The 18,006-nt window shown below is 47.4% G+C and overlaps 1 protein-coding gene across 2 annotated transcripts in view; it reads left to right on the top strand.

Annotated features, from left to right (window-relative positions):
• Nucleotides 1–18,006, top strand: part of mtcl2 (microtubule crosslinking factor 2) — a 130,993-nt gene that overhangs the window by 40,322 nt on the left and 72,665 nt on the right. For both annotated transcript variants that reach the window (XM_072515003.1, XM_072515002.1), the window contains exons 4-5: nucleotides 215–277; nucleotides 2,207–3,493. In XM_072515003.1, the coding sequence (XP_072371104.1) occupies nucleotides 215–277; nucleotides 2,207–3,493 (1,350 nt within the window). The remainder of the gene's footprint in view (nucleotides 1–214; nucleotides 278–2,206; nucleotides 3,494–18,006) is intronic.

Genomic DNA, 18,006 nt, shown 5'->3' with positions numbered 1-18,006 from the left:
AAGCATTAGGATTTAATAAAAGAAGGGAAGAGGGTCTGTGACTCAATTAACTACCCAGCATGTGGTTGCAAGTTATTTTCTAAAATGAGTGCTCTGGAAAGCTAGTATGGCCCACTGGCCTTGTCGTTTTGCAACTGATTACATGTTGTGAAATGAGCCCATACGCAAATGGTTACAATTTGAATAAAAACATTCCGTTTTATTGTTCTTTCAGAGCTCTCTGAAGAAAAGAGGAGGCCGTGTTGCTACTAAACCAGAGAAGAAGCCCGTGCTACAGGTGCAGAGGCAGTTCTATTTCAGTGGTGGCAGTGTCAGTGATTTGACATCATTGGGTTCATATACATTTGTTGCGGTTGTATAATATATTCAAGGATTTTAACTGCCCAAGAGACGAGCGACATCGGACGCAATCTAGCCAAACAAAGAAGAGCGGCACTGGGGAGCGATCCCGCTACTTAACGGCACTGGGGTGTTTTGGGGACCTTGAGATGGAATGCACCGCCGAGGCCGCCTTTCCTTCACTGAGGAGCTCTGACGAGGGGGTTCCTCAGTGCAGGAAGAGGGCACCTGATCTCTCGACACCCCGATGTGACCCAAGGACCCCACCTCACACAGGCAGGACACCCCGAGCCCGATCCCTGGTGCGGGCAAAATGCCACCTGGACACCTGGCAGTGGTTGGGTGGCACCGTCAAGGTGCCCAGGTTGCAATGCCAGGCTGGCAGTGCCAAGGTGCCACCCTGGGGAATTCGATCACATCGGAGACCCCCCCCAAAGTGGCATTCTACCTGGTCCCTGTTTGTAGGGATCGGTGCTGAATGGCGCCCGGCTGGGGTCTCCTTGGCTATGATGGAAGCCGGTTCAGTTTCTGCAAGTCTGGGTCCCGCCCATTGTCTCGTTGGATTTTCGCAAGGCGTAACAACCGTCGGGAATCCCGGAAGAGGCCTCTCCCAGGATTTACCGGATACATCCCGCCCCAATTCCGGCAGGATGCAGCCGGTAAATCACACCCATCCAAGTGTTTTGACAATCCTTGTTTTTGTTTAGATGTGTACAAGCTCAGTAAGATAGCTATAAAGCTTATATGTTTAAAATTAAAATGGAAGTAAAACACCAGAGAAAACTCCTTTGGCGAAAACCTAATGTAACAAGGGAGTAATTGGAAAGTCTATCGGAGGCATTTTCTTCAAGTGGCGGGTTAATATTTCGAGGAGCTTTCGTCTCATTGTCATCTTGGTAAAACAACGGTTTTCACACTGAAATGAACAGACATAGATGTAGCATTTGTGCCCATATTTAGAAATGGTCTTATGAATGCCACACTTGAGGTTTTTGCTCCAAGTATTACAGCTGTTACTGCAGTCCAAAACATGGTGAGGACCAGTCATCCCACTTCACAGGTGCTTTTTCTGGACAAGCAAGCTGCTTGTGAAAATGTTATCAAAATACAACTATGGCCCTTTGGCAATATACTGTACATCAAATCATGTCCTTAAATGACAGCATTGGCAGCAATGTAGGTAATCCGTCCATCCCATCAGTGTGTGACGATGTTGGTGTAAGGAGACCTAGGAAAGTGCCAGGGGTCTTTTGGAAAGGAAATTATGCCTTCAAGTTTAAAAGTAATCAATTTTCACATTAGAATATCAGACACTATTTGAAATATTGGGCAATCTGTCATGATCTGGCAGTGCTTGCAGCCGTTTCTTTTAGGTTTAGCAGGTTAAAACAAGTCCATGATCCTTGGATTACAGCTTTGTGTTCCTTGCATACATTATCGCACAGACTTTCTATCCTTTGACAATGCTGCAGCTAAGGCTTTGCATAATGCTGCTTTTGTGTTTTCATTTAGGAGGGTGACACTCCCTCTGCTATTTTCTCCCCCAGTTCTGTTTCTCCTAGACATCTACAATGCCGGTTTGAAGCTAACCAGTAGAACTTGCAGAATAATACCCAGGGAATGACTGGCCGCCCTCCCCGCCCGTCGACCAGCAAGTACCTTAATGTGTACTTATTTGCCTCCGGAGCAGGAAGCTGCTAAACCCGGTTGGCAGTGGTTCCTTAAAAGTTGCAACATTGCTCACTGTAACATTTTGCTAGTCTGATGTACCATAATTTGCAATTTAAATAGCAGTGCGTGATGACATATTCTGAATTAATTTGCTTTGCAAATGAGTGCATTTATATGACTTTTTGATTGAAAATAGGAGGACAGTGCTGATCTGAAATGCCAGCTCCACTTTGCTAAAGAGGAAGCTGCTGTGATGTGCAAAAAGCTGACCAAATTAGTGAAGGAGAATGAAAACATGAGAGAGGAACTGGTGAAGTACAGCTCTCTTTATGGTGATTTGGACAATGCAGTGTCTATTGGTGAAATCGGAGAATCCCCTCATGTAAGAGAAGCTGAGCTAAAACTGCATCTAAAGTTGGTGGAGGAGGAAGCCAACATTTTGAGCAGGAGGACAGTGGAATTGGAGGTTGAAAACCGTGGATTAAAAGCTGAAATGGATGACCTAAAAAGTCACGGTGAGAAAGAATCCTCAAACCAAGATATCCGGCTAGGAATTACCAGCACCAGCTATGGCGAGTTTGGAGAGAATGTTGGGGAACTCCGGCGTCACCTTCAGTTTGTGGAAGAGGAGGCCGAGCTTCTTCGGCGATCCTTAATTGAGTTGGAGGACCAAAATAAGCACCTCATGAATGAACTGAATAGATACAAATCTGAGTCCAATCAGGAGTCAACGTGGTCAGATAGTTGTCCATCATTAAATGAACCTTCCCAGGAAGAGCTCATTGCAGCAAGACTCCAAATCAACGACCTCAATGGGAAAGTCAAGAAACTGGAATATGAGAATCGTGTGCTTGTTTCAAACCTTCAGCGTTATGACTTGGCATCCTATCATTGCCAGAAATGCTCCCGAGAACTTGATATGGATATTAGTGACTCTGCAGATATTTCTTCATCCCAGTCCAGGAGAGAAGTACCAGTTGGAGGAGAAACTGATTCAAAGGAAACCCAAGAGCGAACCTCTGGAAGTGGGAGCAGTAGAATTGCTGATAATGATGATACTGCTAAGTTGTTGGGAAGCAAAGACCTTGAGATTCTGTTCAGCATTAAAGATCAAGCTGAACTTGTTACTGAAGTCATTGATCTCTTAATTTCAGACACAAGTGGCTTAATTTCTGACATCAACCTTTGTTCAACCATTGATTTGCCAAATCACCCTTTCAATGAAAGTAATGATGAAGCTGCAAATGCCAATGATCCTAAATTAATGAGTTCCATTAATTCAAGGCTTCTTGGCTTAAAGACAGAGTTGGCATCTGTCACTGAGAAAATTGACCGCCTTGGCGAAAGCATCAGAGAAGAAAGCAGGGGCATGTCGCCTTTACCCCATCTAACAGAGTCGGCGAGCTTTCTGTCCACAATGACAACAATGTCTCAGGATTTGCCCATGGATTCTGTAGGGAAAGAATTTGCAGCGGATTTAACGGTAAGAGAATATTTTTCCTCTCGGTTCTCCTTCTTACTCCCTGTGATTACATCCTGCTTTGTCATGCTACACACTTGAAGTAACAAAACAAATAATAAAAGTTTTCTCAACTAACCCGCAATTTGAATGTTAGTGAAATTAACTGCAGAATAGCTCACAGCCCATTGCATTGCAACACCTCATATCAGCATAGAGCTTTGTACGAATGAAGTACAAGAAAATGATGCACGCATGTGAATGGGAAAAATACTCATAAATTGTCAGTAAATTTTCAACAGATCTAATAATTATAGTTGGTAAATTAAACATTTGAGATCCAAGTCACTATTAATTAAGTTATATTGTTTTAAGCATTGGAGCTTTTGGATGCTCATTTCTTGAGGAAACTAAGGCACCTACAGGCGTTAGCTTAACATCTGTCATACCAAAATTGCTGAAATCTATTATTTTTTTTTTTTTAAAAATAAATATTTTTATTCTCCTCCTTTTTCACATTTTCTCCCGCATTTATACCCATCAACAATAAACAATAATCAGCAAGATATGTCAATCCCCATAACAATAACAACTATCCCATCCTCCCACCAACCCCCAGACATCAGCCCGCATGTTTACATAAATAAATGACAAAAAGGAATCCGGGATTACCCGAAGTCACCCTTAATATACACAGCCCCCCCCCCCCCCCCCAACTAATGTTCGATGTTATCCAGTTCTTGAAAGTGCATAATGAATAGTGCCCATGACTTGTAGAACCCCTCCGAGCTTCCCCTCAGTTCAAACTTAACCTTCTCAAGGATCAAGTATTCCAACAGGTCCCCCCGCCATGCCAGGGCACTGGGTGGAGAGGCTGCTCTCCATCCCAGCAGGATTCGCCTTCGGGCGATCAACGAGGTGAAGGCTATGATATCTGCCTCCGCTCCCGTTTCCAACCCTGGCTGGTCCGACACCCCGAATATGGCCTCCTGGGGACCCGGGTCCAGTCTCCACCCCCCCCCCCCCCCCCCCCTCCACCCCCGCAACGCTCACACACATCCTCTACTCCTTCAAAAAAACGGCTCATCCTCGCCCTCGTGAGGTGCGCTCTATATACCACCTTCAGCTGTATCAGCCCCAACGTCGCACATGAGGTGGAGGCATTCACTCTCCGGAGCACCTCACACCAGACCCCCCTCCTCTATAACCTCTCCCAGCTCTTCCTCCCACTTTGCTTTGATCCCTTCCAGTGGTGCCTTATCCTCTTCCAAAATAGCTCCGTACACCGCTGACACTGCCCCCTTCTCCAGTCCCCTTGTTGTAAGCACCTACTCCAGCAATGTGGCGGCCGGTTCCTCTGGGAAGCTCTGTATCTCCTTCCTGGCCAAATCCCGAACCTGCATTTACCTAAACACTTCTCCCTGCTCCAGTCCATCCTTCGCTTCCAGCTCCCTCAATCCTGCAAACCGACCCCGAAGAAACAAATCTTTTAGTGTCTTAATCCCCCTCTCTTCCCATTTCCGAAAACTTCCACCCCACCTCCCTGGCTCAAATCTGTAGTTCCACCGAATCGGCATTTCCCTTGACCCTACCCCACAACCCGAAGTGTTGGCCAAACTGCCTCTAGATTTTCAATGAAGCTATTATTACTGGACTCCCTGAGTATTTCCCCGGAGCTATCGGGAGCGGCGCTGTTGCTAGTGCCTTCAGCCCCGACCCCCTGCACAAACTCTCCTCCATTCTGACCCACTGAGAATCAACCCCTCTGACGTAGCTCCGCACCTTCTCCACATTCACTGCCGAGTAGTAGTACAACATGTTCGGGAGACACAAACCCCTTGCCTGCCTTCCCCTCTGTAGCAGCACCTTTCTCACTCTGGTCACCTTCCCTCCCCATATGAATGAGGTAATCCTTCCCTCAATCGCCCTGAAAAAAGATTTTGGCAGGAAAATTGGTAGGCATTGAAAAATAAACAGAAATCGCGGCAACACATTCATTTTAACCGCCTGTACCCGACCTGCCAGTGACAGAGGAAGGCCGTCCCACCTTGCCAGATCAGCTTTCACTCTCCCCACCAAACTAGTGATGTTGCACCTACGAAGCCTCCCCAACTCCCGGGTAACCTGCACCCCCAGATACCTAAAATGAGTCCCTGCCCTACGGAATGGCAGCCCCCCCCCACCCCTGCCCCCACCCCCGGTCGAGACACCACAAAATACTCACTCTTGTCCAAGTTCAGGTTGTACCCCGAGAAAGACCCAAATACCCGCAGTAGCTCCAATATTCCTCCTATTGACGCACTCGGTTCCGACACATACAGCAGCAAGCCGTCGGCATATAAGGACACCCTATGCTCTATTTCCACCCCCAACCCCCCCGCACTATTCCTTTCCATACTCCCGAACTTCTCAATGCGATGGCCAACGGCTCAATCGCAAGTGCAAACAGCAGGGGGGGATATAGGACATCCCTGTCTCGTCCCACGGTGGAGAGAAAAGCATCTCGAACTGATATTGTTTGTGCAGTTACAGCATTGCCATCAGGTACCCCCATTCTACCCGATCAAACGCCTTCTCGGCGTCCAATGCCACAACTACCTCTGTTTCCTTCCCTTCCGCTGGTGCCATAACGACGTTCAAAACCCTCCTAATGTTCGAAAACAGCTGCCTCCCTTTCACGAACACCTCCCCTATCACCTTCGGGAGGCACTCCTCCAGCCTACCCACCAGTATCTTCGCCAACACCTTTGCGTCCACATTCAGAAGTGATATGGGCCGATACGACCCACACTCCGTCGGATCCTTATCTTTTTTTAGCAACAGTGAAATCGATGCGTGCCCCAAGGTTTGCAGAACACCCCCTTCCTTATCGCCTCCTCAAACATCTCCACCATCAGGGGTGCCAACCTATCCTTGAATTTTTTATAATATTCCACCCATCCGGCCCTGCCACCCTCCCCGACTGCATCCTCCCAATCGCAAGCTTTATCTCCTGCTCCACTATTGCTCCTTCTAATGTATCCCTGTCCCCCTCCCCTAGCCTCGGGTACTCCAACCCATCTAGAAATTCCTGCATCTCACGGTCTCCCCCGGGTGGCTCTGACTTGTACAACCTCTCATAAAACTCCTCAAAAACCTTGTTAATCAGCACTGGAGCCACCACCAACTTCCCTGCCCTATCCCTCACCTGAAGAATTTCCCTTGCCGCTGCCTCCCTCCGGAGCTGACCTGTTAACATACCTTATCTCCATGCTCATAAATTGCACCCCTTGCTCGTCTCAGTTGGCGCACCGCCTTCCTGGTGGACAGTCGGTCGAAGCTCGCCTGTAGTTCCTTCCTCTTTTCCAGCTTCACTGGGTCCCCATCTTCTGCATACCTCCTATCTACCTCCAACATCTCATCTAATACCCTCTGCCGCTCCAACCTCTCCTCTTTATCTACCCTGGCCTTAAACAAAATTACCTCCCCCTTACCACCGCCTTTAGAGCCTCCCAGACGACTGCCTTTGACACCTCACCCGTAAAATTGAAACCTACATAATCCTTAATTACCTTTTCAATTTTCTCACAGAACACTTGGTTCCCCAAAAGCCCCACATCCAGTTTCCATCCCGGTCTCTGCGCTACTCCCTTCTCCAGCACCATATCCACCCAATGTGGAGCGTGATCTGACACTGCAATTGCAGAGTATTCCGACCCCTTGACTCCAGCCAGCAAAGCCTTCCCCACCACAAAAAAGTTGATCCGTGAGTATACCTCATGGACCGCTGAGAAAAACGAGTACTCCCGTTCCCTTGGGTGCAGGAGCCTCCAAGGGTCCACCCCTCCCATTTCCACCATTAGCCCAGCCAGCGCATTCGCCCCCCCTGATGGGACCAGCGAGCGTGGCCGTGATCTGTCCAACCTTGGCTCCTGCACCAAGTTCCAGTCCCCCCCCAACAATCAGCTCATGCGTGTCCAAGTCGGGAATGGCCCCAAACACCTTCCTCGCGAATCCCACATCGTCCCAATTGGCACCGTATACACTTAACAGCGCCACTAATCTCCCCTCCAGCGCCCCAGCCACAATCACATATCTACCCCCCTGATCTGCCACCACCTTCTCCATCTGGAAGCCTACTCTTTTGCTGACCAACACCGCTACCCCTCGAGCCCTTCCATCAAATCCGGAGTGAAACACTTGGCTAACCCAGCCCTTTTTAAGTCTCACCTGGTCCTTCACCCTCAAGTGAGTCTCCTGCAGCATTGCCACATCGGGTTTCAAACTTTTAAGATGCGCAAGCACTCTTGACCGGACCTCCTAGCCCTCTTACGTTCCACGTGACTATCCTTACTGGGGGTCTATCACCCCCTCCCACCTTTCTTATCCACCATCACCATACCACTGGGCCCTGCCCCATAAGCCTGACCCGCCCCTGTCCATTGTTAACATCGACACCCCCCCCCCCCCCAAAGAACCACCACCCCCGACATAAACATCCCCAACATCCATCTCTTACCCCCCCCCGTCTTGCTCGCCTCGTAAACCCATTGAAGCCTGCTATCCAGGCTCCAACGTCCGCAGCCCTCCTCTCTCCTCACCCCCGTTCACTAACTGACTTTAGTTAGCTAGCGTGGGTGACTCCCCCCGCCAAGACCTTTCGCCCCCTTCCACCCAGTCCCAGAGAAAGAAACACCAAAACAAACCCAACAATCCAACCCCTACAATTCACTAACATAACACTTAACCGTCGCAGCACAGAACGCCATTAACTTGAACTCTGTAACAATGCAAAGAGAAGTAAATTGCAATACAAATCAATAAAAAGAAAGTTGTAACATTTATACATTTTCCAGCTGCTCAAACACAGTCCACAGTCTCTTCCAGTTCTGCTCTTCACGTCTGTCCCAAGCCTTCTGCCCTCATGAACGCCTCCGCTGTCTCAAAATAAAAGTCTTTGGCGTTATATGGGTACTTCGCCGGGTACACCATACCTAATTGCACCCCCTTGTACAAAGCCGCCTTCACTTGCCCAAACGCCGCTTGTCTTTTTGCCAACTCCACCGTCAAGTCCTGGTAGATCCGAACCGCAGTTCCATCCCACAGCACCTCACGCTTCTGCTTCGCCCAGCTAGTGCCTTCTTCATGCAAAATTTATGGAAGCAGATAATTACTACCCTTGGCGGCTCATTCACTTTGGGCTTCGGCCTTAATGACAATGAGCTCGGTCTAGCTCGTACAGGGTGGGGCTCTCGCCCCCCCCCCCATCAGCTCCGCCAACTTCTTAGCGAAGTATTGCGTTGGCCTTGGGCCCTCTGTCCCTTCGGGCAAGCCCACAATTCTCAAATTGTGCCGCCTTGAGCGGTTTTCCAAGTCTTCCAGCTTTGCTCGAAGTCCTCTGTTAACCTCCACCACCCTCCGCAGCTCGTTCCCCATCGAAGTGACCTGGTCGCTGTGTCGTGACACGGCCTCCTCCACTTCCTTCATCTTCTCGCCCTGCTCTCTCTCACCTCGGCCGATGCCTTTGCCACCGCCACCCTCACCGGGCCGATTGCCTCCTCCACCAATGACTTCAACACGAGCGCCGTCTCCTTCCTCAAGGCCTCAATGTGCCTCGCAAACTGTTTTTCCAGCTCCACCGCCATCACCTCGGTCATCTTCTCCACCGTATAATGCGGCCCCGCCTTGCAGTTCGGCTTCCGCCATCCTGTTAACACTTTTCCTCGTCTGCACCTTCAGCGGCGAACCCGCATTTCCTCCTTTCTTCGACGCTGCTCTTCGCATCCTTTAGCGGCTTATTGTTATTATCTTCTTTCTTTTCTCCTCTCTCCCCTTCACCCTCCTGTCCTTCATCAATTTGACTTATTCTTTTTTTGAAAACAAAAGGGGAGAGAAAAAAACTTTTACCAAACTTCCTTAAACCTTCTTTCTTTCTCCACTGCATTCACCTAAAGATCCCCTGGGACCAGGCTTCAGCCTTCTTTCTTCCTCCTAGGTGGGAGCCATCCGACGTGGAGCACCCTCCCTACATTGTGCCCTGGCCTCGGGCCTGCCGCCTCGGCCTCCTCATAGCTCCGCCCCCCGCTACTCTGACCTCAACGCCGCGCTGGGCTCAGCGCCTCAGCGCTTGACACCCGCGCGGGGTTCTTTGCCGGTTTTTAAACCGGCCCTGCTTGCTGCTCGTGACGGGCCCAAAGGCCGACGATAGTCGGGGGGTGCGTGAAGACTCGGGGATTTCCCCGAAATCGCCGCGAATCGCGGCCACCGGCGGGAGCTCTTGTTGCTGCGGCCGCCCTGCTCGCCAACGCCACCGGAAGTCGCTGAAATCTATTAAGGAGGTTACAGTGGGGCACTTCAAAAATCTCAATGGAGTCAAGCAGGATCAACATGGTTTTGTGAAAGGAAAATTATGTTTGACTAATTTACTGGCGTTCTTTCAGGAAGTAACAAGCAATGTGGATAAAGGGGCACCTGTGGATGTTGTGTACTTCGATTTTCAGAAGGCAGCTGACAAGGTGCCACATCAAAGGTTGCTATGCAAAATAAGAGCACATGGTGTAGGGGGTAACATATTAACCTGGATAGAGGATTGGTTAGCTAACAGGAAACAGAGCAGAGATAAATAGGTATTTTTCAGTTTGGCAAGATGTGACGATTGGAGTGCCACAGGGATCAGTGCTGGGGCGTCAACTATTTACAATGTATATCGGTGTCTTGGACGAAGGAACCGACTGAATTTGCTGATGACATGCATTTAGTTGGGAAGAGGATGTAAAGAGGGTGGTAGATAGGTTAGTGACTGGGCAAAAACTTGGCAGTATAATGTGGGAAAATGTGAATATGTCCACTAGCAGGAAGAATAGAAAAGCAGCAGATTATTTAAATGGGGACAGATTGCAGAACTCTGAGGTACAGAGGGAACTGTGTGTCCTGATACATGGAATCATAAGAGTGCAGAAGGAGGCCATTCGGCCCATCGAGTCTGCATCGACCCTTGGAAAGATTACCCTACCTAGGCCCCTGCCCTATCCCAGTAGCCCCATTTAACCATTTGGACAAGAAGGGCAATTTAGCATGGCCAGTCTACCTAACCTGCACACTTTTGGACTGTGTGAGGAAACCAGAGCACCCGGAGGAAACCCATGTACATCAGCTAATTAGGAAGACAAATGGAATGTTGTTGATTATTACAATTATAGAACATACAGTCCAGAAGGAGGCCATTCGGCCCATCGAGTCAGCACCGACCCACTTAAGCCCTCACTTCCACCCTATCCCCGTAACCCAATAACCCCTCCTAACCTTTTTTTTTTATTGGTCACTAAGGGCAATTTATCATGGCCAATCCATCTAACCTGCACGTCTTTGGACTGTGGGAGGAAACCGGAACACCCGGAGGAAACCCATGCAGACACTGGGAGAACGTGCAGACTCCGCACAGACAGTGACCCAGCGGGGAATCAAACCTGGGACCCTGGTGCTGTAAAGCCACAGTGCTATCCACTTGTGCTACCGTGCTGCCCAAATATAAATTATAAAATTAGAGATGTTTTACTACAATTGTGTAGGGCTTTGGGAAAACCACATCTGGAGTACTGTGTACAGTTTTGGTCTCCTTATTTAAGGAAATAATATAAATGCATTAGAAGCAGTTCAGAGAAAGTTCACTCAACCTCCCCATAGATATCAGTCATCTTATGAGGAAAATTAGACAGGCTGGGCCTGCATGTATTGGAGTTTAGAAGATTGTAACATATGGGATCCCAAGGGACTTAATAGAGTAGATGCTGAAAGGATGTTTCCCCTTGCAGGAGGGACTAGAACTAGGATACATAGTTTAAAAATAAGCGGTCTCCTACTTAAGACAGCGATGAGAAAAATGTTTTTCTCAGAGGATCTTGAACCTTTGGAACTCTTCCTCAAGGTCAGTGAATATTTTTCAGGCAGTAGGTAAAATGTGGAGTTGATGCCACAATCAGATCAGCTATGATCGTATTGAATGGCGGAGCAGGCTCCTAATTTGCATGTTTGTACGGAGTTACCAGTAGCTTGAAATCGCATGGATTGATCTCGGTGCTCTGAATCCTGTTGCAATAAAGTTTATGTCAGTTTCTGTGTTGTGGTTGTGGAATGTGGTCGAGTCATTTTACATGTTGATACTCTGCTGCAGAGTTCCACGGTTCAGATTAGGAATTTGAGTGTGTTGTCCTCCATGCCCAAATTCCTGATGTCCACTGTCGCCAGATGAATCGCCATAACAAGGCTGCAAACTTGTAAAATGCCCACCTCTTTTTGTACATCAGAGCCCACATTCCCTCGGTGCACATCACATTTAATTCATACTTCCGCACATCTGCATTTCCATTTGCATTTTCTTAAATTGCATCCATCAGGTTCCCTATCAACCGTGAAAACACAGACCAGTATATAAAGCTGATATGGGATTAGGATTTGAGTCTCAGTGAGCACTTGGCGTTTTAAGCCCAAAAAGGTCTCACTTGATTATTTAAATGTGTTTTCCAGAAAGTCATGTATGTGCTGTGCAAATAAGGCCTATTGTTGTTTTGTCTTTCATGCACCATCATTAGACTGGATTGAGAATTATCAGGTTCCACCCAGCAAAATTATGGCACAACAAAACACATATTAGTTACCATTAACTGACAAACAAACAGACTCTATGTAAGCAAAGATTTAATTTTGGGTTTCCCGCACAGACTCTTTTACACTGGTCACTATATTGGAATGGAATTATCTAGAATTAAATACTCCTATTTATTCATTATTGACGAACCAGGACAGTACAGGGAACTACGCAACAATTTTAAAGGAAATAAGAAAAGGAGAAAGACTTGCATTTATATCATGCATTTTACAAATTGCATCTTAAGATGGTGGTGGTGAGCTGCAGGAGCACACACATGTCCCTGTGATGGATGACAGCTGAATGCAGCACCAGCTGGGGCACACTTGGCACATGCCACTCCTATAACATGGATGAGTGAATGGTCAAGGCACTTGTGAAGGTCTAAACAGTTATTGGGTGAAGTGAATGGCCACTCCGACCTGTAGTATAAAAGATCTGGCACATATAGGGTACCTAAGTAGAGTACCAAACAGTGATGCAAGAGAATACATGACTCACACCAAGCAGTCAGTCTAGTGATGGACAGAGCCATGTGCACAAGCAAACATGGGGACAGCTCCCAGCTTGAATCCCCTTTATTGTATGTATGTACGTAAATTGTATATATGTACATAGTACTTGAAGTTAATAGATGCATACAGTTAATCTGCTTAACCTATAAAGACTTCATTAAGACCTAGCAAACTATCCAACACCCTACAATGTGGTGGCAGTGAATGGAAAAAACCCAAAGCTTTGCAAAAAGGGCAGAGAGAATGTAAAATCCTGCAAAACTAAAGAAAAATTTGAAGTATTTTGAACTGAAAAAAAGCTCAAGAAGCAGAGAAAAATCACCAGGCAAAAGCTCCAAAGAAGGCTTGGAAGCTGAAGGCAGAATTTTAAAATGCCTCACTGCAGCAGATGACTGCATAGGATCTCTTAGGAGTCCAGCTCCAATTTATAGAGTGCAGAATCAACAGATCTAGCAGGAGTGGACTAAAACTTCTAAATTCCAGCAAATCCTGATAAAATATCGTTCCGTGGTCAGAAATTACTGTTTCACTGTCAGAGAAATAGGATTCCCAAGCTGGTGCCTGAACACTTGGTATCCGAGCTCGCTTCAGAAAAGAGGGTGAGATAATTAATTCATTTGGAAAAGGTGCGACTAAACAATCTGCTTTAAAGACCAGGTTTCTGAGCTTTCATGACCCTATTTTGCATAGCACTGAGACATAGAAGTCTGTAGCTAATTGATCCAAGCAGCTATTGTTTAAATTTGTTTTCAAGGCTGATGACAAGTGACATTACAGCAGGAGCTTGCCAAAATTGGCAAGAGTAGGTAAATCCTCAGGCTGCAAATTTGAATTTCAGAAACTTCTTGAAGCTGAACCTACACATCAAAATATTTTTACCATGGATCAAAAATGGATCAATTTGGATGCTTTCCAAGATCCAGATAAATCACGTTATTGGAGACTTTGGAGAAAAGGATTCATTAGATACAGGGCAGCACGGTAGCATAGTGGCTAGCACATTTGCTTCACAGCTCCAGGATCCCAGGTTCGATTCCCGGCATGGGTCACTGTCTGTGCGGAGTCTGCATGTTCTCTCCTCCGGGTGCTCCGGTTTCCTCCCACAATCCAAAGATGTGCAGTTTAGGTAGATTGGCCATGCTAAATTGCCCTTAGTGTCCAAAAGATTAGGTGGGGTTATTGGGTTACAGGGATAGGGTGGAGGTGTGGGCATAGGTAGGGTGCTCTTTCCAAGGGCCGGTGCAGACTGGATGGGCTGAATGGCCTCCTTCTGCACTGTAAATTGTATGATTCTATGATACATGATTGCTTCAGGTCTGGAAAGAAAGACAGAATCTGAACAAATTAACACTGCTTTATTCGGTAGGGTTGATGGCGAATGATGTTATTGCGAGAATAGGAATCAACGAATCATCTGTTGATTTTGTAGAAGTAGTAAAATCATTCGCTGTTCATTTTAAACCCAAGAAGGAAGAAAATGCTCGAAAGGACAAAATTTAACAAACTTGTCAAGCAGTCAGGAGAACCTGTTGACTTGTTTATTAATGCTCTGTACAGGATGGTTGAAGGCTGCAAATACAGAGACCTAAAATCTGAACTGATCAGGGATGGAATAGTTGTAGGAGTAATGGACTACACACTCTCAGACATGCTGCAAGTGAAGGACGCTATCTTTCGCGAAAGCTATCCAAATTGTTAGGCAGTCTGAACTCAAGTGTGCAGCACAGGCCCATGTCCGGTCTCCAGTTTCAATCCATGGTCTGTGTACCGTTGGCTGAATTTAGATGGTGCTACGCTGAGGCACTATTGTTGCCTTTTCTGTGACTCTGCTGTACCTATGGCAATCAGTGAGGTTGCCCTCCTTTCTTTTGATATCTATAGTCTAATGCTCAGAGTCGCCAGGTATCAAATGATACCACCACAAGGTTCAACCGGCTATCAATCAAAGGGCCAAACACCAGTTAGTTAGTTCAAGGTCAAGGGTACTTTATTTACACACACAATCAATCATGCAACATACACTACTAGTTAAACTACACCTATCGACTAAGACAACCTGTATTTAACTTCAGGCACCCGGCTTAGGTCAGAGGAACAGTGGTCGTTGTTCGATTCTGGATCTATCGAGTCTGGAGAAGTAACTGCTGCTCAGCTAGGTTCATCGGTCTGGTAGCGGGCATTGAACTTGGACCTGCTTCTGGTGGTGCTGCGATTGGAGATGGTCGTTGCCGGGGCGCCAGGTCCAAAGGAGGACGAACACATGGTGGACTCTCTTCTTATGCTTGGGGATTTTCACGCTCTTTTGGGCGGTCCTTCAGTTTGGACCCCACTAATTGGGCGATTCCTGATCATTGCGTTCGATTCGAACCGATAAATGGGCGGGTATCTGGATGTCTGGACGTGTCCCAAGTGGTTATTGACCCTGTTGTTTACGCTTCCCTTGTACCGGGGGTGGCGCCAAAATGTCTGGGACTGTACCGGTCGCTCAAGTACCAGTCCTTTGTCTTGGTGGAGATGGGCCATCAAATGCTAATCGGTCCATCAAAATGCTAATTGGGCGGGGTTTCGATACCATCTGGATTCCTCACTCGCAAATATACATTTCAGGCTCTGAGCCTGCCTGAATCTTGCTTTGTCCATTTTACCCGCCATGCTTGCGAGCTTCTCTGTTCCTGGTTGTAAGTAGCCATCCCAGATGGCTACACTCCGTACTCTTGATCCTCAGTGCGAAGCATGAAGGATCACACTACTGGATCTTCTCCTGTTCTCTGACATGCGGGTCCCCTCAATCAAGGACAGTTTCTACCCTACTCTGTCCTACGGGTCAAAATATTTACCTAAATTTCCCTAACACGACACATATTCTAAAAATTCCTAAGGGGGCATTTAACATTCAAACCTATATGTCAGTCTCCTTCCACAAAGAGGGGAACCTCTAACTGTCTCTAACTAGACTGCACTCATGCTGCTATTTAACAATCAAAGAACTTATCTTACAATACAAATAACCCATAGCAGCATCACATTCTTACTTATCAAATGTCCATGTACAAAGAAGTAACTTTATTAAAGAAACAACAACCGCGGAATTTGTTAGGGGTGGGGGAAGGGTTCAGAAAGAGTGTGGGGTTTGCTGGAGTCCGAGGAAAGGGGCTCTAAGTGTGTATACTGGAGGGCGGGAGGCTCTCCTTCTCCATTTCCGAAGTCTCATTGTCTGGATGACACTGCGCAATATAGCACCTGTAGGGCTTCTACTGTGTATGACAGGGAGTACCATTTTGTAAGATTCTCACACCATGTGGGGGTATCAGTGGCTGTGTCTATGTGTGGTGTGTCCGGGCTGGGGGTGTTGTGTTGGGTAGTCGTGTTCGGGGCCTGTGTGGTGAGGGAGGTATGGGTGGGTAACGTGCGCAACTGTATTGTTCCAGCGATGATCATGATGCAGATCATCAGGTTTGTCTTCATCTCATCTGTCTGTCTTCAGATATCTCTGTATCTTCCTGGGGGTACAAGCATAATATCTGTTATTATCTTGTTGCTTAATATCTCATCTATCTGTCTGCTTCTCCTTATCGTCAATTTCCCATTTAGAATCGTCACCATATGTGACTCCCTCATTTTTTTTTAAACAACCATTTGGGAGACAAGACATCCGAAAACAAAATTCTGTCACAGTGTGAGCAGTCTCGCAGCCTGTGTGTGATGGGCTGAATGGGCGGACAATTTCTCCGTCCTCTGCAAACTCGTTTTTCAACCAAGTGATTCGAACATGTAAATAGCAGGTGGGGGAATAGCAACCGAAGGGTCGCCGGGAAGGGGCAAAAGTTGTGGCAAAAGTGCATTCTTTAAACCACAGATGTGAAAAAGAACAGTAAAAGAGTTTTGAAAACAATTCTCCAAATGGGGTGCGCATGATCGCGGTAGGGCAAAAATGGGTGGAATTCCCGGGTAGGGCGGTGACCAATGCCGTTGCTCCACTACCCGAGCTTGGCTGACCTAATGTATAGGGGGTCCTCAGGCAGGACGGGGATAAGTGCCGTTACTCCACTGCCTAAGTGACCTTCCAAGAGCGGTAACAAGTTGAGGGTATATGGGCTCCAACAAACTTGTTTCTTTAACTGCCATGTGGCGTCAGAAGAGTAGTCATTACTGCATCAAGAAATTATTTGTGACGCTGACACACAAAATCGTACAAGAGATAATGTACAACATTTAAAAACAAACTAACGAAGAAAAGCGGGCAGGTTCCGTCAGTATAGGACACCGTAAATCTCATTCGGTTCCTGTCTCTCATCATCTGTACACCTCCAGGTTCCATTCCAAAAAGGGTCTCAAAGGGGTTACCATGGTGGGAGTCCGAGTCGGAGTCATCACCATCTCCCGGGTGCCAATGCGGTGTGTGCCGAGGTGGGGTCTATTTCGTCATTCCGTGTCAGGCAAAGGGAATTATCGCGGTGCCACTGTTTCAAATTCTGTAGGGTGGTAGGGGGGGGTCTCTATCGTCGGGTGGTGGGTCAGGTTCCGGTAAGGGCAAATAAATCGTCTCGAAGGGGCTGAACATATCATGGTCGGTGTCTCTGGGGCTGTAGTGACTGGGGCCTGGTCTGTGTGACCAGTGTTCGGGTCTCTCAGGGCGTCAGTTGTGCTGTCGCTGTCGCTAGCAGCCGAATCAAGCGTTGGGGTGAAATTTGATTCTGGGGGCGGGGTCGAGATAGAGTCTGTGGACGTGCTGTTGCTGCTGGGGGAGGGCAGGATTGGGTTGTCAGTGGGCGGGTCTCCGTTGTCTGCCGTTGCCAATGAGAGGTAGTGCAAGTGGCTGCACTGCATTCCATAAACCTTAAGCTGGTTTACATGGAACCATCCTGACTTGCCATTCCGATATGTGATTTTATAAACTATGGGGCTTACTTTATCAGAGATTGAATAGGGTTCTGCAAATTTAGGGGAGAGGAATGAGCTGGGATTGTATAAGGAGATCATGACTTGCTGTCCGACTGTATACTCTGTCGGGTGTACTGTCTTGTCAAAGCATGCCTTACTCTGCTTTCGTTTAGCGCCTAGTCGAACAGCTGCAGTGAGCTGTGCTGCTTTAATATTCTCTAACATGTTCTGGACCGCTTTCACATAGGTCAGGGCGGTGACTGCGGGGCTGGCCAAATCAAGTCCAAACAAATACTCGGTACCCTTCATGGGTCGTCCGGTCATGAGGGTATAGGGGGTGTAACCTGTCGAACTCGACACCGTGTTTCTAATAAACATCAGTGCGAATGGGAGCACTGTGTCCCATGTCGTATTCTGCTGCTGTACCATTTTCCTAAGTGTGGCCTCTATTGTCCGATTTATGCGTTCCACAATGCCGCTGGACTGCGGGTGGTAGGCAGTGTGAAACTTCTGTTTTA

This window comes from Scyliorhinus torazame, chromosome 8 (assembly GCF_047496885.1).
Source record: "Scyliorhinus torazame isolate Kashiwa2021f chromosome 8, sScyTor2.1, whole genome shotgun sequence".
NCBI lineage: Eukaryota > Metazoa > Chordata > Chondrichthyes > Carcharhiniformes > Scyliorhinidae > Scyliorhinus > Scyliorhinus torazame.
Note: the sequence above shows the minus strand (reverse complement) of the source record. Positions and strands in the feature narration are given on the sequence as shown.